The following is a 21,905-nucleotide window of genomic DNA, read 5'->3' on the forward strand; positions in this document are numbered from 1 at the left end:
TTCGCAAAGCACCATGCGTCACAATGACAGGGCGTGGTTATGCGGGACAAAATGTGCTTGGCGATGATTGGCCCCTGTTGAGATAGTTTATTAAATATGCATGAATCGAGGAGCATGATTGGTAAAGGTGCTCTGAGGGCGGAGCTATCTGTCTAGATCCCGGAAGACGAGCAAGACAGACAAAATAAGAGAGGACCGCTGCAAGGGTGCAAAGTTACAATAACGAGGTAATATCTAATAATAATAATAATAATAATAATAATAATAATAATAATAGGTATTTTATGTGTAACTAAGTATTGTAGACGACAGGTTATGTCGCTTGTGTGATTGCTGTACTGGTTCTGGCGTGGAATTTTCCAGGCTTGGGTTATCACAAGTCAATGAACTTCAGAATCCACAATCATGGAAAGTTTTCATGGTATAAAAACACAGCGAGTGCCATTGTCCTCGTTTCAGGACAGGCTTCTTTGTACATTTTTTTAAACATTTGTAACTGGCAGCATCGACCTGTTATTTCAATGTCACTCGCTGTTGTTTTTATGCTTTACCAGAATTATGCCGGGTTTAAAAGGCATGTTGTATGCAGACAGGCTAAAAGAATTGAATCTATTCAGTCTTGAACAAAGAAGACTACGCGTGATCTGATTCAAACATTCAAAATCCTAAAAGGTATGTCGACCCAGGGGACTTTATCGACCTGAGAAAAAAAACAAGGACCAGGGGTCACAAATGGAGATTAGATAAAGGGGCATTCAGAACAGAAAATAGGAGGCACTTTTTTACACAGAGAATTGTGAGGGTCTGGAACCAACTCCCCAGTAATGTTGTTGAAGCTGACACCCTGGGATCCTTCAAGAAGCTGCTTGATGAGATTCTGGGATCAATAAGCTACTAACAACCAAACGAGCAAGATGGGCTGAATGGCCTCCTCTCGTTTGTAAACTTTCTTATGTTCTTATGTTCTCTTTAACTATATTGTTATGGTAACCGACTCTCATTTTGTTAACCGCAAAAGTGAAGTCAAAACGTATCGAATTCCATAAATACAGCTTGTGTGGTGATCTCTTTAAAGAAAAAAAAAATAATGTTGCTACTTAATTTAAAAAAAAAAAAATTCAAATGTAAAGTAGTGTATAAACGTGGATAAACAGCAACATTACAAGCCGTATTTACCGCCGAGTCAAACGTTTAGAAACGGAACGTGCTTCGTTAATTAATTTGTCAGCAGGTTAGTTTGTCATTATCAGCTCCTTCCAGGGCTGGGGCGAGTTCTTTCACGGAGTTATCTAATCTGTGAAACGCGTGGGAAGTTGGATGCGGGAGCAGTTTACGCATTTTTAAAAGGCAGATGTTGCTACAGACCACTAGGATTATTACTGTCAGCTGACCCCGCTGCTGCCACTAGCGGCGCGAAACAAACTCTTAATAGAAGCACCCGTTTCACTTTCTCAATTTGAGTTTTTTTTTTTTTTTTTTAATTTTCCCCCCATGGTTGTAGTATGCATTGACCATATTTTACCAAGATTTGTCTTGTTTTAAGTATGCTTTAGGAGATGGAAATAAGTATTATTTGTTTATTTAGCAGACGCCTTTATCCAAGGCGACTTACAGAGACTAGGGTGTGTGAACTATGCATCAGCTGCAGAGTCACTAACAACTACGTCTCACCTGAAAGACGGAGCACAAGGAGGTTAAGTGACTTGCTCAGGGTCACACAATGAGTCAGTGGCTGAGGTGGGATTTGAACCGGGGACCTCCTGGTTACAAGCCCTTTTCTTTAACCACTGGACCACACAACCTCCTTTATTCCCTTTGAATAGCAGTTTGATCCATTCCTGGTTTTACTATGAATTTAATAAGAGCTTGTTACCTCTGTGGCTGTGGCTCATAATAAAACCTGGAATGGGAAATACTGCAATGCAGTAGGAGTCTTATTCCACACCTCTCTGGAATTGACCAGTGTCTCCTTCTGCTTCCCTGTGCTTTATTACTCTGTGCTTTTACTGTGGTAGACTTCTATCAGGGCTCTTCTCGTTCTGATGTCTTTTATATACAGGAAGCCCGATGGCTACAGAGGGAGAACCCACAGACCTGGTGAAAATCACCCATCTGCTGATCCTGGCTGGCTCGTGGGGCATGCAGCTCTGGGTCACGTTTGTATCAGGTGCGTGCCTCAGCCTGGCTCAGCCCTCGCTAGAGCATGATGAGACGGACCCGGGCTCAGGTCCAGCTGGAAGGGTGTCATTGTGTATTTAATTGCAATTCCAATAACATCGTAGCTCTGCACACCTGCGTATTTGTAATTGTAATTTTGAGTGTAATTGTAGTGGCATTTGCAGCCGTTGTTAGTGGCCCCGTTTGCTTGAAGACCCGTTCTGTAGCATGTTCCTGTATTTTGTACCAGCGATTACCGCTTGGTAGAATAAACAGAGCAAGCATGTTAATGTGTGGAGCTGGTTATGTTACCGTTTACTGTAATTGGAATTATAATTGAAATTACTGCAGTGTAATTGTAATTGATTGAACAATAGCATTGGAATTGGAATTGCAATTTCAGCAAACCACGCTGCTGTGACTGTGATTAGACTTGTTTTTGACCCCAGGTCTGCTCTGGGACGTGTTAAAAGATGATGTTGTTTAAAGTTGTGGCAATAGACCCTCCGTTTAAAGGTGAAACAACTTCTATAGGAAGTATTTCATTTTTTCGGGGCTTTTCTAGTCGGCAAAGTTCCCATCTTGAGCCTTGTGCAGTAACTCTGCAGCTGCTCCCCCAGGGGTGGGTGTTCAGTAAGGGGCTGCTCTGGCTGCTCCCCCAGGGGTGGGTGTTGAGTAAGGGGCTGCTCTGGCTGCTCTCCCAGGGGTGGGTGTTGAGTAAGGGGCTGCTCTGGCTGCTCTCCCAGGGGTGGATGTTCAGTAAGGGGCTGCTCCGGCTGCTCTCCCCAGGTTTCGTGCTGGCGGCTGGGGTCTCTCGTCACACCTTCGGCTTGGTCCAGAGCAAGCTGTTCCCCTTCTATTTCTACGGCGTGCTCGTCTCCTCCTTTCTGAACCTGGCGGTCTACGCAGCGTACCACCCCCGGGAGCTGCTCGACACATACGAGGCTGTGCAGGTGAGGGATGAGCTGCTCCACACACACACACACGAGGCTGTGCAGGTGAGGGATGAGCTGCTCCACACACACACACGAGGCTGTGCAGGTGAGGGATGAGCTGCTCCACACACACACACACACGAGGCTGTGCAGGTGAGGGATGAGCTGCTCGACACACACGAGGCTGTGCAGGTGAGGGATGAGCTGCTCCACACACACACACACAAGGCTGTGCAGGTGAGGGATGAGCTGCTCCACACACACACACACGAGGCTGTGCAGGTGAGGGATGAGCTGCTCCACACACACACACACACAAGGCTGTGCAGGTGAGGGATGAGCTGCTCCACATACACACGAGGCTGTGCAGGTGAGAGATGAGCTGCTCCACACACACACACACGAGGCTGTGCAGGTGAGGGATGAGCTGCTCCACACACACGAGGCTGTGCAGGTGAGGGATGAGCTGCTCCACACACACACACACGAGGCTGTGCAGGTGAGGGATGAGCTGCTCCACACACACACGAGGCTGTGCAGGTGAGGGATGAGCTGCTCCACACACACACACACGAGGCTGTGCAGGTGAGGGATGAGCTGCTCCACACTCACACATGAGGCTGTGCAGGTGAGGGATGAGCTGCTCCACACACACACACACAAGGCTGAGCAGGTGAGGGATGAGCTGCTCCACACACACACACACAAGGCTGAGCAGGTGAGGGATGAGCTGCTCCACACACACACATACACGAGGCTGTGCAGGTGAGGGATGAGCTGCTCCACACACACACACACGAGGCTGTGCAGGTGAGGGATGAGCTGCTCCACACACACACACGAGGCTGTGCAGGTGAGGGATGAGCTGCTCCACACACACACACACACGAGGCTGTGCAGGTGAGGGATGAGCTGCTCGACACACACGAGGCTGTGCAGGTGAGGGATGAGCTGCTCCACACACACACACACAAGGCTGTGCAGGTGAGGGATGAGCTGCTCCACACACACACACACAAGGCTGTGCAGGTGAGGGATGAGCTGCTCCACACACACACACACGAGGCTGTGCAGGTGAGGGATGAGCTGCTCCACACACACGAGGCTGTGCAGGTGAGGGATGAGCTGCTCCACACACACACACACACGAGGCTGTGCAGGTGAGGGATGAGCTGCTCCACACACACACACACGAGGCTGTGCAGGTGAGGGATGAGCTGCTCCACACACACACACATGAGGCTGTGCAGGTGAGGGATGAGCTGCTCCACACACACACAAGGCTGTGCAGGTGAGGGATGAGCTGCTCCACACACACACATACAAGAGGCTGTGCAGGTGAGGGATGAGCTGCTCCACACACACACACACGAGGCTGTGCAGGTGAGGGATGAGCTGCTCCACACACACACACACACAAGGCTGTGCAGGTGAGGGATGAGCTGCTCCACATACACACGAGGCTGTGCAGGTGAGGGATGAGCTGCTCCACACACACACACACGAGGCTGTGCAGGTGAGGGATGAGCTGCTCCACACACACGAGGCTGTGCAGGTGAGGGATGAGCTGCTCCACACACACACACACGAGGCTGTGCAGGTGAGGGATGAGCTGCTCCACACACACACGAGGCTGTGCAGGTGAGGGATGAGCTGCTCCACACACACACACACGAGGCTGTGCAGGTGAGGGATGAGCTGCTCCACACTCACACATGAGGCTGTGCAGGTGAGGGATGAGCTGCTCCACACACACACACACAAGGCTGAGCAGGTGAGGGATGAGCTGCTCCACACACACACACACAAGGCTGAGCAGGTGAGGGATGAGCTGCTCCACACACACACATACACGAGGCTGTGCAGGTGAGGGATGAGCTGCTCCACACACACACACACAAGGCTGTGCAGGTGAGGGATGAGCTGCTCCACACACACACATACACGAGGCTGTGCAGGTGAGGGATGAGCTGCTCCACACACACGAGGCTGTGCAGGTGAGGGATGAGCTGCTCCACACACACACACACAAGGCTGTGCAGGTGAGGGATGAGCTGCTCCACACACACACATGAGGCTGTGCAGGTGAGGGATGAGCTGCTCCACACACACACACACAAGGCTGAGCAGGTGAGGGATGAGCTGCTCCACACACACACATACACGAGGCTGTGCAGGTGAGGGATGAGCTGCTCCACACACACACACACGAGGCTGTGCAGGTGAGGGATGAGCTGCTCCACACACACACACGAGGCTGTGCAGGTGAGGGATGAGCTGCTCCACACACATGAGGCTGTGCAGGTGAGGGATGAGCTGCTCCACACACACACACACGAGGCTGTGCAGGTGAGGGATGAGCTGCTCCACACACACACACACACGAGGCTGTGCAGGTGAAGGATGAGCTGCTCCACACACACACACACACGAGGCTGTGCAGGTGAGGGATGAGCTGCTCCACACACACACACACGAGGCTGTGCAGGTGAGGGTGAGCTGCTCCACACACACACATACAAGAGGCTGTGCAGGTGAGGGATGAGCTGCTCCACACACACACACACGAGGCTGTGCAGGTGAGGGATGAGCTGCTCCACACACACACACACAAGGCTGTGCAGGTGAGGGATGAGCTGCTCCACACACACACATACACGAGGCTGTGCAGGTGAGGGATGAGCTGCTCCACACACACACACACGAGGCTATGCAGGTGAGGGATGAGCTGCTGCACACACACACACGAGGCTGTGCAGGTGAGGGATGAGCTGCTCCACATACACACACAAGGCTGTGCAGGTGAGGGATGAGCTGCTCCACACACACACACACACACGAGGCTGTGCAGGTGAGGGATGAGCTGCTCCACACACACACACACGAGGCTGTGCAGGTGAGGGATGAGCTGCTCCACACACACACACACGAGGCTGTGCAGGTGAGGGATGAGCTGCTCCACACACACACATACACGAGGCTGTGCAGGTGAGGGATGAGCTGCTCCACACACACACACACGAGGCTATGCAGGTGAGGGATGAGCTGCTGCACACACACACACGAGGCTGTGCAGGTGAGGGATGAGCTGCTCCACATACACACACAAGGCTGTGCAGGTGAGGGATGAGCTGCTCCACACACACACACACACGAGGCTGTGCAGGTGAGGGATGAGCTGCTCCACACACACACACACGAGGCTGTGCAGGTGAGGGATGAGCTGCTCCACACACACACATGAGGCTGTGCAGGTGAGGGATGAGCTGCTCCACACACACACACACGAGGCTGTGCAGGTGAGGGATGAGCTGCTCCACACACACACACGAGGCTGTGCAGGTGAGGGATGAGCTGCTCCACACACACACACACGAGGCTGTGCAGGTGAGGGATGAGCTGCTCCACACACACACACACGAGGCTGTGCAGGTGAGGGATGAGCTGCTCCACACACACACATACACGAGGCTGTGCAGGTGAGGGATGAGCTGCTCCACACACACACACACACGAGGCTGTGCAGGTGAGGGATGAGCTGCTCCACACACACACACACACGAGGCTGTGCAGGTGAGGGATGAGCTGCTCCACACACACACACAAGGCTGTGCAGGTGAGGGACCAGCACTCAGCTCTCTGTCCAAGGAGAATTGACAGCCTATATATAGATAGATAGATAGGTACAGCTGTGTTTAAAGGTTTGGATCACCCTGTAGAATGAACTAATCTTGCTTCACGAAGTCGAATGAAACCTGCTGAATAATGTTACGTTAACATACTGAATTACACACCGCTTTGTAGTTTTCCATATACTTAACAGAAAAACTGACAATAATTTAAAACTACACTGACATATTTCTATTTAAAAAAGACCGGGGCACCTTTGCTTGTAAACATCAATCTCTCTTTCCTACTTTCACCTGAAGAAGAGACCTTTGAGAGGTCTTGAAATTATTGTGTGTGTGGCTCCTTTAAGAACTGGTTCTGGTTATGTCTTTCCTGTTTCCCCAGATGGCTCTGTTTTTCTCCTGCGTGCTGTTAGCAGGCCTCAACGCCCAGTGGTTCAGCCCCACGGTGACGGAGGCGATGTTCCTCATGCAGGAGGTGGAGAGGGAGCACGGACTGGGGGGGGAGGTGGGCGTGCGCACCAGCAAGGAAGCCTACAGCAAGCTCCGAGAGCAGGACCCCAAATACAAGAGCCTGCGAGGGACCTTCTACAGATACCACGGGCTCTCCTCTCTGTGCAACCTGCTGTGTGTCGTCTGCACCGGAGCCAGCCTGGTCTACACTGCTCTCAACCTCCGCACTGTGTGAGGCAGGGCTGGGAGCCACACGGGGGCTCCGGAAAGCATAGCAGACCAGCCCTCGCCAGCATGCAGCTGTGCTGCAACTAAAGCTTTCTGAAGTCACCTGCAGCAGGAGGGAAGCTAGAAGGTTTTTAATATTATTTTTTCTGCTCAGGACAAGACTTAATATTTTCCATGGAAGTTGTTTAAACTGAGCTGGCGTTTAGCAGTATCGGACGCGATAAAAAGATTCAGAGGCGATATTGTTTAAAGATGAGGCTCGCATTAAAACGTGGATAGGTTTTGTTTGATACCAGGGTTGGGGTCAATCGCTTCTATTCAATTCCAGTTCAGTTTTGAAGGACGCGGGATTGATTTAAAAACGGAACAGGAATTGGAAATGGGTGTGACGGGGCCGAGGCTAACAGCCTGAACCACACCGCAAAAGAGAACACCTGCATTCCTGCCTGTAGAGCTTTTAACCTCATCTCACCGACAAGGGGTATCGCCTGTAATGACAGCACTGCCCGATACACCAATCAGGAAATAATAAATAACAATAAATTGCTCGTGCATAGCATTCCATACACATGGGGGGCAAAATAGAATCATTTCTGCAGCTATAACCACTTCCCTTACAGGCGGAACAGCAGCTGTAGTTAATCTAACGCAGACTGCCTCTGCCATTTGTTTTCTTTGCTTTGTACTACAATGATGATGAAAACTAGGGTTAGGACAGGTTACAGCAAACCCACATGAGCACGGGTGCCTCAAAATGTTCTCCAGAGAATGACTATTGGTGGTCAGTTTACAATCCTCTATCCCCTTACTAAATAGCTCTGTGCCAAGTGATTTATTCAGGTGTTTCTTTTTTGTATATAGGCAGGCGTGCCACAAGTTCAGTGGCACCCATACCTCCCAATGCAGATAGTCTCTTACCTCCCAATTAATCTGTTGCCTCCCAATGCAGAGTGAGGGGGTGTGATATGTGCTGTTCAGTAAAATGGATGTAAAGGTCACTGACAGGAATCACAGTGATTTCTGAATGCTTCTCTCAGTACCACGGCTAGAAGCTGTATTCTTCAGCTGCAAGTAACATTCAGGGATGGCACAAAGACTGCCATTCCGAAGCAGTTTGAGACAGTGCAGGTTTTACTGCCCGCTGAATTGGAGGCTAAATCTGAACCTGGTAGTTAAATCCAGCATTGAACCTGGATCAAGCTGCCATGCAATGGGAGTCCTGTTTAATCCATGTGTGTGATGTTTATTAGTATAATCCAAATCACTTATCACGCACCCTGGCAGTCCAAAAACTGCACACACAAACTGGGCAGTCAACAAGGTATTTAAAATATCAATTCACTCTAGGCTAAAATATTGAAAAAATGTAGTTGGCATGCAATCATATTTTAAGTTCAAGTTGACTAACACTTGTTTTAAAAGCATACTTACGTTCTATTAAATAAGTTATCACAAAGCAGTGTTTTGTTTTATTTTTTACATTGTAAGCATTGCTGTATATTCTTGTGTGCCTGAATTACTAACCTGATTTTTTTTTTTTTTTTTAATTCATATATTCTGATGCAGTATTTTTTGTGTGTGATCGAATATATCAGTTTAACAGTGTGATATACTGGTAATTGTTTTTTTAATGGGTGTGCATTAAATTGTGTGCATTAAACATAAATTTAATAACGTGTGCTGGTGTCGATTTTGCCTTCCTAGTAACTACTAGGAGCTATTTTCCTCAGTTAAACACACGTGCAATGGCTACTAATGAAATACACAGTGTTTACAATACACTGCAGTATTTCAGCTAAAGTAACTACGAGCGTGGTGCATTTAAATTGTGATGCAAAAACAGTACATATAATTGCATGGGTCCTTCTACCCATATTAGTAGTGTATTTTTGTGCTACTTTTTGCTTTGTGTCGCTAGAGGGCGCCAGTGGTGTTCAATTGCATTTGCAAGACACGCTAGCCTGTTTGAATTTTAATGAGTTTTTACTTACGATATATATATATATATATATATATATATATATATATATATATATATATATATATATATAGTAAAAGCCCTATATATATATATATACCAGACGTACGATAATTATCGTATTTGCACGATAATTTTCAACCCTTGTACGATGTACGACCGATAATAGCAAAAATAGCAAAATGCACGATACTTCTGGCAAGTCCAAAAAGTATTTGAACAATTTCCAGTTTAAATTTAAATGACGACCTTCTACGTCATCACGTCACGCAGCCACGGGCTTCCACGGCAGCTTTTCCACGCACGCACTATGTGTGTCGTCAATGAGGCGCTGGAGACGCGTGACGACTAGACACTCAAAAACATATATATTATATATATTTGAAAACTATCAGGTAAGCAACATGCATACTGACTACACAGACTCTGTATAGAATTGCATTATATGCAATGGAACATTGTAAACTCACAGATAACTGTAAATAAATGACATAATGCAACGCTAAGTACCTAATGCAATAATTAATTTACAAATGAAGTAAAAAAAAATACAGAGTGGGCAACCAAAGGATATACGGGGCAGAATGACAATACACAGAATTAAAGAGAGAAACGAAACAAAAGTAACGACTCTCATTGCTTCAAGAGTTAAACACAAGGTGCTTGCGATCAGTGGGCGGTGATACAGTTTATATGATGTCACATATTAAGCATGACAGAAAAACCGTTGTATATTCTTATTTTTACAATGTACGATAAACTTTTTTTTTCTGAAAATACAATAATTTTGAGGCCCCAATTCGATATTTCTACTTTTCAGATCTGGCAACCCCTACTGGTGGCGCGTAAACGTGTCAAACCCGAGTTTAAATTTCCACTTCGAAGTGCTTATTAAACTAAGTTTAAGTCTGTTTAAAGCAATTAAAAGTGATGCTTGAACACGCTGGTTGCCGTTAACAAACCAGACATTGATTACGACTGGGGTAACTGCCAAACAAAGGTATGTATGTTTCATGCCGGTGGCTTGCTTGTGCTTGTCTTTTTTACACGCCTCTAAACGTCCTAATTTGCGGGTTTTATTTTTAAATACCACACTGGAACACGCCAGGATTTTGAGAATACATCCCCTGCAATTATTAGTCGTCGCCCGGAGTCGTTTTGTTGGTTTATGTTTACATTTGACATTTTTTCACGTTGTTGTGTGTTTGAATTTTAAATTTCGGTAAACACAAAATAAGAAAAACGTCTGTAATATTATAAACCGCCAATTACATATACATACAAGTACAGGCCAAAATGACAGAATACACTGATATGTAAATTACCGGTAATGGAAACACACACATACAGTTTAATTAGTGTAAGTTTTGTAATTATGCTCTGTATTTTAGTACAGTAAATGGCCGGTGAAATATCTAACCCCATTTTAAAACAAGTGTGCTTAGCCTCCGGTGTATTAATAATAATGGGCTACTGTGAAGATTATTATTATCATTAGCCACAGGCTACTGTTTAAAACAACATTATTTTTTAAAACTGTAATGCAAATAACACTACTTCGACGAATGCATGTATTTATAAAAGTAAACGCTAACAGGGCTAAATCGTTTAATAAAAACGTGTAGGACGGCGTATGAGCGGCGGTTCATTTCAAAAGCCTGAACGCATGAAGTCCCGGGCAGTCCAGCCTGCTTAGGTTTCATGTTCTGGCTCATTTTGTTTACGGTTATTTTCTGCAGCAGCAGTGTGTTTGAGTTACCATGGTGATCAGCCCGAGTTACCATGGTGATCAGCCCGGGAGAGGTAACTCCTGGTGCAGTGCCTGAGCTCGCGGGCTCCAGTACATTCCAGTGTGACCAATGCAGTGCAAAGCCTGACACGTCTTATAATGACAGGGCGGTGAATGTTACTGCATTTACACACACAGGACAAAGTGAGTCGACTGTTTAAAAGTCTCTCATTAAAGTTAACAGCAAAACGTTGCGTATAGCAATAGCGAAGGCATTGTGAAGAGCAGGCACTGAGCTAGTCTGTAAGGGTTGCTAATGGGAGCTGTGCATAAGGGAGGAACAATTCATTTAAAACCTAGAATAAACAGGGTGTACTCAAATATAATCATTTGCTCAGCCAATTTCTTTTACATGATGTCCTAAAGTGAAACTTTATTTTTTTAAAAGTCTCAGCTCAGCAAGGCAGTATTTTCTCTACCTAAGGCTATTACTAGTTGCTTCCAGTTTGTTCCCCTAAGGGCCTTTTGCGTCATCAATGTGAGAAAGAGAACGGAAAATAATTATTAGAAACCAAATAACGTGGGTGAGAGAATGACTCTAATCTGTACAAGCTGTTTATTGTACCTTTTAACATCCAACACCTGGCTCCTGATCCGTGAAGTAAAACTGAAGGTAGTTCTGAAACCCAGGACTGGGTGTGAATTTCAATCCATGCATTATACTGTTTTATTAAAAAAACAAAAAATACACTACCACATCTTGACCTTGTTCCAGCTGCTGGGAAAAAAAAAAAAACCCAAAATGCTCCCGGAGGGGTTTTCGATGGGGAAAACGTTCAAGCTGTTGGGGATTGGCGTGGTGGCAGCCACCCTGAGTCTGGAAGGAATCTCCTGGCTGCTTCGCTGCCTGCGAGACGGGAGAGGCAGGCCTGTGAAGGAAGTCCTCTTCTTCCCCACCACGGTTACCTGCATTAACCACCTATTCCTGCCCGGCCCCTGCTCCTGCTCGCTGCCGCACGGAGACGGCACCCCTTTCACCCGGCTCCTGAGGCACCTGCTCTCCGCTCGCTCCTCCCTGGACCTCTGCATCTTCGCCTTCTCCAGCCAGGAGCTGTGCAGGGTGGTGCTGGAGCTGCATCGTCAGCGCGGGGTCTCCGTGCGCGTGGTCACCGACAAGGACTACATGATGATCAGCGGCTCCCAGATCGGAGCGCTCCGCAAGGCAGGTAGGTACCATCTCCCCTTCCCCCACTCCCACCCTGCTTCTCCCTCATCGTTTACAGGGCTGTCTATATAAGTTTCACACTTCAGAAACGCATGTTTTAATGTGAATTAAAAATGAGAGCGATCAGTGTGACGATGAAGTGGAAAATCACAACTTTTATTAACAGTTTGTACAGAACAGTATAGAGTAAGAAATGGCCGTTTAATGTTTTGTCGCAATTTGATAGACACCCTCTCCTCTCCCCTTTATCCCCAAGATCTAATATTCTCAAAAACTTTGAACAAAAAAAAATGCTAATGCCAAGTTTCATGAAAACTGGATAAGCGGATAACAGGATTGAAAAAAAAAAGCATGACACAGTGCCTTGCATAAGTATTCAACCCCTTTGGACTTTTCCACATTTTGTAGTGTTACAACCTGGAATTAAAATGGATTTAATTGGGATTTTTACCATTTGATTTACACAACATACTTAACTCTTTGAAGGTGCAAAATATTTTTTATTGTGACACAAAAGTTAATTAAACAAAAAAAAAGACATTTGTTGGTTGCATAAGTATTCACCCCCCTGAGTCAATACTTGGTAGAAGCACCTTTGGCAGCAATTACAGCTGTGAGTCTTTTTGGGTAAGTCTCTACCAGCTTTGCACATCTGGATCCTGCAATTTTTGCCCATTCTTCTTGGCAAAATTGCTCAAGCGCTGTCAAGTTCGATGGGGACCGTTGGTTAACAGCAATTTTCAAGTCTTGCCACAGATTCTCAATCGGATTGAGGTCTGGGCTTTGACTGGGCCATTCTAAGACATTCAGGTTCTTGTTTTTAAACCACTCCAGTGTAGCTTTGGCTGTGTGTTTAGGGTCATTGTCTTGCTGGAAGGTGAACCTCCGCCCCAGTCCCAGGTCTCTTGCAGACTGAAACAGGTTTTCCTCTAGAATTTCCCTGTATTTGGCTCCATCCATCTTGCCCTCAATCCTGACCAGTTTCCCAGTCCCTGCTGATGAAAAGCATCCCCATAAAACGATGCTGCCACCACCATGCTTCACCGTGGGGATGGTGTTCTCAGGGTGATGAGCAGTGTTGGCTTTGCGCCACACACAGCGTTTTGCGCTAAGGCCAAAAAGTTCAATTTTGGCCTCATCAGACCAGAGAACCTTTTTCCACATGTTTGCTGTGTCTCCACATGACTTTTGGCAAAATCCAAATGGGATTTGATATGGGTTTTTTTCAGCAATGGCTTTCTTCTCGCCACTCTTCCATAAAGCCCAGCTTTGTGGAGCGTCCGGGTTATAGTTGACCCATGGACGGTTTCTCCCATCTCAGCTGTGGATCTCTCCAGCTCCTTAAGAGTTACCATTGGCCTCTTGGTTGCTTCTCTGACTAATGCCCTCCTTACCTGGTCACTGAGTTTTGGTGGACAGCCTTCTCTAGGCAGAGTTGCATTCTTCCCATTTTTTAACAATGGATTTAACGGTGCTCCGGGGATGTTCAAAGTTTGGGATTTTTTTTTTTATAACCCAACCCTGATTGGTGCTTCTCCAGAACTTTATCCCGGACTTGTTTTGATAGCTCCTTGGTCTTCATCATGCTGTTTGTTTGGATATGCTCTCTAACAAACTCTGTGGCCTTCCAGAAATAGGTGTATTTAATCTGAGATCATGTGACACTTTAATTGCACTCAGGTGGACTCCATTCAACTAATTATGTGACTTCTGAAGGCAATTGGTTGCACCTGAGTTTATTTAGGGGTGTCACAGCAAAGGGGGTGAATACTTAGGCAATCAAGACTTTTCAGTTTTTTATTTGTAAATAATTTTGAAAAATATGTAGATTTTTTTACCCACTTCGACATTATGGACTATTTTGTGTAGATCAGTGACAAAAAATCCTAATTAAATCCATTTTGATTCCAGGTTGTAACACTACAAAATGTGGAAAAGTCCAAGGGGGGTGAATACTTATGCAAGGCACTGTACGACACATAAACACAGACGGATGAGCGTACAGACAGACGCCCCCCCTAGAATGTGTACCTGGATCACTGAGGGTGCTTGGAATTTAAAATTAGTTTGAAATGTGTTTTAAGGAAACACAGACAAAGTTAGGGCAGAAGATATCTATATAATATTTATATATATATATATTTTAGCTCAAAGGGCCAGCTGCCCAACGTTTCGATATGTTGTACATATCTTTCTCAAGGGAGCCTGTGTTTGAATCCAAACATTGGAGGTATTTATAGGTTTTTGACGGCATGACAACTACTTGTTATTGTTTACATTCAAATTCATGATTTATTCTTACATGATGTAATGGTGTTCTATATATTGTGACATCATTTTTACTTCTATCTTTGAATCTGTATTAATTCTAATTAACACTACTTTATATAAACTTATATTTTTATTATATCATGCAATGCTGGCTTTGAGGATCAGTCTAGATTTGGCCTCCCCAGCGCATCAGCATGCACAACTTTTGAATGAATTTTGTTTATTTATTTAAATGTTATATATTTATTGAAGTTAATTAGTTCATTCTTTTCTGTTGAGTCCCGCTGGCATAATCGTGTTCAGTCTATTTATCCATTTACTTTCTTTTATTCTTCTATATGTCGCATTGTCTAATTTGAGCTGTTCTAATACTACAAACTTTACATCATTTATGTCATGTCCCTGACTGGTGAAGTGCTGTACTATTGGTTCATTCATTTTTTTATTTCTAATTAATGAAAGGTGGTTCTGAATTCTTTTATATAAAGTAGTTCCAGTCTCTCCAACATATTTGATTTCATCACATTTTTCACAGGCTATTCCATAAACAACATTGCTATTTTTACAGTAGGTATTAGTTTTTAGTGGATATGTGGTGTTCTTATGTTTAATTATATTTTTACGTTTGTCTATGTATTTACACACTTTACATCTACTAGTGCATATGTTCGTAGAACCTATTTTGTCAATTATTCTTTTATGTTTACTGTGAACTAAAATATCACCTAAATTAGCTTCTCTTTTGAATGCTACAACTGGGGCCTTAAGAAATACGTTTTTTAATTTTTCTGAATTATGTAGAATCCGCAAGTGTTTCCAAACTATCTTAGAAATATTGGGCAAAAGTTTAGAGTAAGTCATTATTAATGGGACTCTTTTGACCTTTTTATCTCTATTTTTATAATCTAGTAGATCATCTCTTTTTAGTTTATCCACTTTTCTTAACTCTGTCTCTATAATTCTTTCTTTGTATCCTCTTTTTTTAAGATTTGTTTTTAATACATTTCTTTGTTTTACATATATAATGTGTGTGTTTGAGAAGCTGAAATGATCCTGCAATTTGTGCAATCATTGCTTTGATTGGATCAGCCGACCACAGCTGGATTGTATTTACTTACCTGGATCTTTCCCTGCATCAATTAAGTAAAGAAATTAAGTCCGGCAGACTTTAAATTACAGGCTGGAAGCAGCCTGGATTACATCAACCACCAATACATGATTATCCAGGGATTAACACTGATATGAGTGTCTGATGCAAGGCATGGATTCAAAGCATAGTAACGTCAGTAAACAGCAGTACCATCTAGAGCAGAGGTTCTCAATTTGTTTGTTGACGGACCCCTTTTCAAATGGAATAATAATCACGGACAAGCAGGGGACCGGGATTCGAAACAGATTCGCTAAAAGACCCGGCAGTCTGAGATGCTGTGGTTGTTACCAGGGAGCGATGTCACCAGCGGACACTCCACCAGCCCCTCTGCACACGCTCCGTCATGAATACAAGCACTCGCCCAGCCCCTCTGCACACGCTCCGTCAGGAATACATGCACTCGCCCAGCCCCTCTGCACACGCTCCGTCATGAATACAAGCACTCGCCCAGCCCCTCTGCACACGCTCCGTCAGGAATACAAGCACTCGCCCAGCCCCTCTACACACGCTCCGTCATGAATACAAGCACTCGCCCAGCCCCTCTGCACACGCTCCGTCATGAATACAAGCACTCGCCCAGCCCCTCTCCACACGATCCGTCATGAATACAAGCACTCGCCCAGCCCCTCTACACACGCTCCGTCAGGAATACAAGCACTCGCCCAGCCCCTCTGCACACGCTCCGTCATGAATACAAGCACTCGCCCAGCCCCTCTACACACGCTCCGTCATGAATACAAGCACTCGCCCAGCCCCTCTCCACACGATCCGTCATGAATACAAGCACTCGCCCAGCCCCTCTGCACACGCTCCGTCAGGAATACAAGCACTCGCCCAGCCCCTCTACACACGCTCCGTCATGAATACAAGCACTCGCCCAGCCCCTCTACACACGCTCCGTCAGGAATACAAGCACTCGCCCAGCCCCTCTGCACACGCTCCGTCATGAATACAAGCACTCGCCCAGCCCCTCTACACACGCTCCGTCATGAATACAAGCACTCGCCCAGCCCCTCTGCACACGCTCCGTCATGAATACAAGCACTCGCCCAGCCCCTCTGCACACGCTCCGTCATGAATACAAGCACTCGCCCAGCCCCTCTACACACGCTCCGTCATGAATACAAGCACTCGCCCAGCCCCTCTCCACACGATCCGTCATGAATACAAGCACTCGCCCAGCCCCTCTACACACGCTCCGTCATGAATACAAGCACTCGCCCAGCCCCTCTACACACGCTCCGTCATGAATACAAGCACTCGCCCAGCCCCTCTCCACACGATCCGTCATGAATACAAGCACTCGCCCAGCCCCTCTACACACGCTCCGTCAGGAATACAAGCACTCGCCCAGCCCCTCTGCACACGCTCCGTCATGAATACAAGCACTCGCCCAGCCCCTCTACACACGCTCCGTCATGAATACAAGCACTCGCCCAGCCCCTCTCCACACGATCCGTCATGAATACAAGCACTCGCCCAGCCCCTCTACACACGCTCCGTGATGAATACAAGCACTCGCCCAGCCCCTCTCCACACGATCCGTCATGAATACAAGCACTCGCCCAGCCCCTCTACACACACTCCGTCATGAATACAAGCACTCGCCCAGCCCCTCTGCACACGCTCCGTCAGGAATACAAGCACTCGCCCAGCCCCTCTACACACGCTCCGTCATGAATACAAGCACTCGCCCAGCCCCTCTACACACGCTCCGTGATGAATACAAGCACTCGCCCAGCCCCTCTCCACACGATCCGTCATGAATACAAGCACTCGCCCAGCCCCTCTACACACGCTCCGTCAGGAATACAAGCACTCGCCCAGCCCCTCTGGAAGTGAAGAACAGCTCCTGAACTCTGTCCATCCACAAACAGAACAAAACAAGAACAACACTGCATTTCAGGTATTGAAGTAAGAATCACTCATCGTGATTAAGAAGGGGAATATGAACATGAATTTAAACTTGTAAACTATTAAAGTCTGAAACACCTGCAGGGTCAGGCTCCATTCCTGTTTTTTTTTTTTTTTTTCTCAATTCCTTTTTCAAATCAATTCCCATTCCGACGCATCCTTGATCAGAATTGCAATCGGCAGTCTTCTGTAAAAATGAGTATCTCTCGGTGGCGACAGATTTCTCAAATCGAAGTCGCTGCTGGTCCGTGGCTTCAAATGGAAGCAGTTGAATAATCTCAGCAGTTATGATGTTTGAAATTATAAATTCCAGTTCATTCAAAGGAATTGTGAGAATTGATTTTCAGAAGGAAATGGAATTTGAATTGAAAAACAGGAGCTGACCTCAACCCTGCGCCCTTGCATTACTAATCTGATGAGTGTAGCTACTTAGCGATTCTAAATACACGCTACCATATCAGATGCTAGCATAATCTTTTATAAATACCGGGGCTGCATTACATCAAATAAATGAATAAAGAGGTTTGCAGAAATAAAACGCTGACGAGCAAAGGGAGATGGAAATGGAAGCGCTGGATCCTGTCCTGTCCAGCTTGTCTCTTTAATTAAATACATCAGGGAGTCTCTTAATGGGCGACTGGATCAGACACAAAAGAGCACTTCAATTTCAAGAGGACGGTTTGGCTTGGCTTCAGCGAGTCTCGCTGCCTTCAATCCCCAGGCTTTTTACATCATCCCCCTGCAATTTAATTTCTGCCAGGGTCTTGAGTCGGGAGCTGCTGGGACACAAAGTACTGTATGAAAACAATATTAATGAGGTGGGTGTCCTTTGTGTTTTATTCGTGCCTGTAGGAGTTTGTGTTGCAACTTCATTCAGCTCAAACAGGATCTTTTATACTTCGTTGTTAAGGATGGCTGACCGACATTCTCTTACCTAAGTTACAGGTGATCCTATCCTGTGTGAGTCATATCCTGCTAATTACACCCACAGGTGTATCCAGGTTAAGGTAAAGAAATCAAGAGCCGAAGCTGAGAAGACTTGTGTTTTAGAGAATGTCTTCATCAGTGTGTTAGCTAGCTCTGCAGTTTCTGGTGTCATATCTTTGCCCCTTAATGCCAGCCAGTGGTATGACGATGCACTGGTGTCTGTACTGGTTAATTTCTCCACAGCTGCCTGATGTTTCAGCATGCACAGTTTGATACAGCACACGTGTACAATCCAACAGAGTAAAGAAAAACAGAAAGGGTGTAGTCAATTATAAACTGCAGAGTCATTCAGATTTTGTTTTTACAGAGTGAAATAAACTCTCGAGACTGTGCTGTTGGTCTTCTGATAACCTTGGGCTCTTTGTCTGAGTCCTCGTTCACAACATGAATGTGCCGATCGTGGTGATTTTTCAGCAGACTTGTGTAATACACTCCTACACTCCAGCCCCTTTTAAAAGGAGCTCTAATAGTGTTTTAAAAACCATGTCTTACCCCTTGTTAGCACAAGCATCACTGGCCCCTTTTAATGGTGCTAACCAAGTGTTTTAAAACCCATTTCCTGCCTCTGAATAGCACTACACAACCCTTTGTTGTTGAAAATCCGTTGTCTGTTTGCTTTCCTGCTTTGATTGTGTCTGTGCATATACAGCTGTGGCCACAAGTTTTGCATCAACTAGAATTATGAACATCATTTAGATGTTTTTATTTAACATCACATCTAATCAAGAAACTACACAATTATATCGCAAAAGCCTACCGGAAGCGATAATACAGTATTTCATGTTAGATTTTGAAATGTACCATTTTTTCTTTTTTTGTTGTTAAGTATATGGAAAACTGCAAAGCGGTGTGTAATTCAATATGTGAATTTAATGATCGACGCTCAGGATTGTAGGATGTGAAGTGTAGTGTGGGCTGATTGACTGTTTGGCCCAGGATCTCGTCTTCTGGATCGATAGGAGCCGCCCTCGTTTGAGGTGTGACCTCCGAGGTCGGGTGATGGAGGACCATCGATCCCCAGAAGGGAGATACAGTTGCAAAGGAGGCGGTGGGGAGGTGGAGGAGAAAGACTTGCAGAACAAGTATTGCAAGGTGAGCCTGGGCTATATAGGCTGAGGAACCAATAGGATTAGCGTAGCTCCTAGAACTACGGCAAGTCTCTATTGTAAGATTATTCAGCAGGTTTCATTCGACTTTATGAAGAAAAATGTGTTAATTCTATAGGGTGATGCTAAACCTTTGGCCAGAGCTGTACATTTGTAACATGATGCATGTCATTTGCATACCTAATCGCATCTAGATCTTAATTACCACTTACCCAGTTTACATTAAACAGTGCAGTGTTGTTTCTTATTCTACCCTGGTCTGTGCGTGCTGTTGATCTGCCACGTCGTGCTCGTTCTGTGCGTGCTGATGTGGGACGGATGTTACTGACATGCTTGTCTCATTAGCTGTAACTCTTTAAACCTGTCTCTGAATCTGCAGGGATCTCGGTGCGGCACGAGCTGGGCGGGTTCCACATGCACCACAAGTTCGCCGTGGTGGATAAGAAGCTCCTGATCACGGGCTCTCTGAACTGGACGCACCAGGCGGTGCAGGGAAACAAGGAGAACGTCCTGGTCACCGAGGACAGCGGCTTCGTCAGGCCCTTCCTGCTGGAGTTCGAGAAGCTCTGGGACGCCAATGACCCAGCCAGATCACCCACGCTGTCTGACTTCATAATGCTGTAGTGACGAGCCCTAGTTATGAGACCGCGCTGTTTGTGTAACGAGGAGGAAAGTGCTGTAAAGCCACTGAGGTACTGTATTAACCATAACTACTGTACATGCATTCACACACACACACACATGGTAAGGTATTGGATGTGTAGTCTAGTAAAACTAAAAGAAACCTATACAAATTTTATGACAAACATTTCTACTAGATTCATTAAACACCATGAAAAAAAAAAAAAAACTTCACCACGCCCTGGCACTTGATAACTTGCAAAAAACTCTAAAGCAGGGAGTTCCTGGAGCAGCCGCAGTGTCTTCTGGCTTTCGTTCCACCCCGAGCTCTCAGTTAATTAATTGATCTAAGTATTTGATTAATTGACCAAATTTAACACTTCTCTCCAGGCCTCAAAATGTTTCATAGGTCGTGTACCTTAAATCAAGCGCATTTTAAAACCATCAACTGTAAAAGACCTTGAAAAATATTAAAACACATCCAATTGAACAAATAATTTGATCAATCACGTTGATTAAGAGTTGGAATGAAAACCAGAAGACTCCACGGCCCTCGAGGGCTGGAGTCTGACCCCCCTGCTCTTGGGACTTGGCTTTGACCTGTCTGGGTATTTTCCATGGAAGACCAGAGCTGCATAACAGGCACTTTGTACACAACCTGCGTACAGCACATACAACACCAAGGGGTCTGATCTCAGTGCTGCCGTCCTAAAACTTCGAAACATGCACCCCGTTTTTAGCAATGTTAACAAGCCTGTCAAGAAAAAAACTACTGAGGGATCAACCACAGCTGGATTAATACAGAGTTAACCCCTGAAGGTACACAAGGAATTTAGCGCTTGTTCAAACCTCTTAAAATACATTTGAGAGTGACTCGAGGCATCGCAAGGAGGACACTGACCGTGTGGATGACCAGATCCATCCTGTCAGTACATTGTAAACCCTGTTTCGTGCTCCTCATTGCAGAAATAAGAATGTTAGCTTTTTTTTTTTTTTGTCCCTTATACCTTAAAGAGCGGCAGTATTAAGATCTGCCACTGTGTAGATCATTAAAATAGAGCCCACGTGTTCATCCACACTGTATGTGTGCCGTGATTGTCTAGACCTGAAACGAAAAAAACATGTTATATAATGTTTTTTTTTTTTTTTTTTAATGGTGATTTGTTTTTGAATCCCCTTGTACATAAACTTTGTAGTTCCTCCTTACAGAAAATAAAATAACAATTTAAAATAATCATAAAAAAATAGGTTTTGTGTCTGTAGGGTGACAAATTTACAGCAAAAGGTTAAAAGAAAATTAAATTTGGAGGAAAAGCTGCTGCTGCAGTTCTTTATCGTTTTATTTGTGTTCGTTCTGTCTTGTTGTTTCAGCAAACGTTTTCTTTTACTTTGAAATGTAACAAACATGGGATGTTATGCAGTAAATGGTTTTCTCTATTAAAAAGAAAGACCTTTTAAATCCCTCAATTTGTGTCTGATTTTGTGATTTTTTTATTTCACAGATTAAAAGTGCAGTTACGTT

At 45.4% G+C, this 21,905-nt stretch overlaps 2 protein-coding genes across 3 annotated transcripts in view; both read left to right on the plus strand.

The window, feature by feature from the left end:
- Nucleotides 1-119: 119 nt before the first annotated feature.
- Nucleotides 120-9,202, plus strand: LOC131706642 (transmembrane protein 205-like). The gene is made up of 4 exons (XM_059008138.1): nt 120-227; nt 2,060-2,167; nt 2,947-3,110; nt 7,107-9,202. The coding sequence occupies exons 2-4, from the start codon at nt 2,068-2,070 to the stop codon at nt 7,407-7,409; spliced, it is 567 nt and encodes a 188-aa protein (XP_058864121.1). The 5' UTR covers nt 120-227; nt 2,060-2,067; the 3' UTR covers nt 7,410-9,202.
- A 409-nt stretch (nt 9,203-9,611) lies between these two features.
- The window catches only part of LOC117409772 (ras-related protein Rab-3D-like), a 35,727-nt gene continuing 23,433 nt past the window's right edge, over nt 9,612-21,905 (plus strand). Inside the window, exons 1-3 of one of the 2 annotated variants that reach the window (XM_059008322.1) lie at nt 9,612-9,775; nt 11,885-12,335; nt 20,142-20,833. In XM_059008322.1, coding sequence (XP_058864305.1) covers nt 9,704-9,775; nt 11,885-12,335; nt 20,142-20,386 — 768 coding nt within the window. In that variant the 5' untranslated portion in view covers nt 9,612-9,703 and the 3' untranslated portion in view covers nt 20,387-20,833. Of the gene's footprint in view, nt 9,776-11,884; nt 12,336-20,141; nt 20,834-21,905 lie in introns of those variants that run through there. The other variant, XM_059008323.1, reaches the window with a different exon arrangement.

The sequence above is a fragment of the Acipenser ruthenus genome, chromosome 36, assembly GCF_902713425.1.
Source record: "Acipenser ruthenus chromosome 36, fAciRut3.2 maternal haplotype, whole genome shotgun sequence".
NCBI lineage: Eukaryota > Metazoa > Chordata > Actinopteri > Acipenseriformes > Acipenseridae > Acipenser > Acipenser ruthenus.

What these genes read in the sequence shown, in the direction of transcription:
- LOC131706642 (XM_059008138.1), top strand. Translation starts at nt 2,068, where the DNA reads ATGGCTACAGAGGGAGAACCCACAGACCTGGTGAAAATCACCCATCTG. An exon ending in CTGGGTCACGTTTGTATCAG is followed by an intron (nt 2,168 to 2,946) that starts GTGCGTGCCTCA and finishes TGCTCTCCCCAG; the next exon opens with GTTTCGTGCTGGCGGCTGGG. An exon ending in ACACATACGAGGCTGTGCAG is followed by an intron (nt 3,111 to 7,106) that starts GTGAGGGATGAG and finishes CTGTTTCCCCAG; the next exon opens with ATGGCTCTGTTTTTCTCCTG.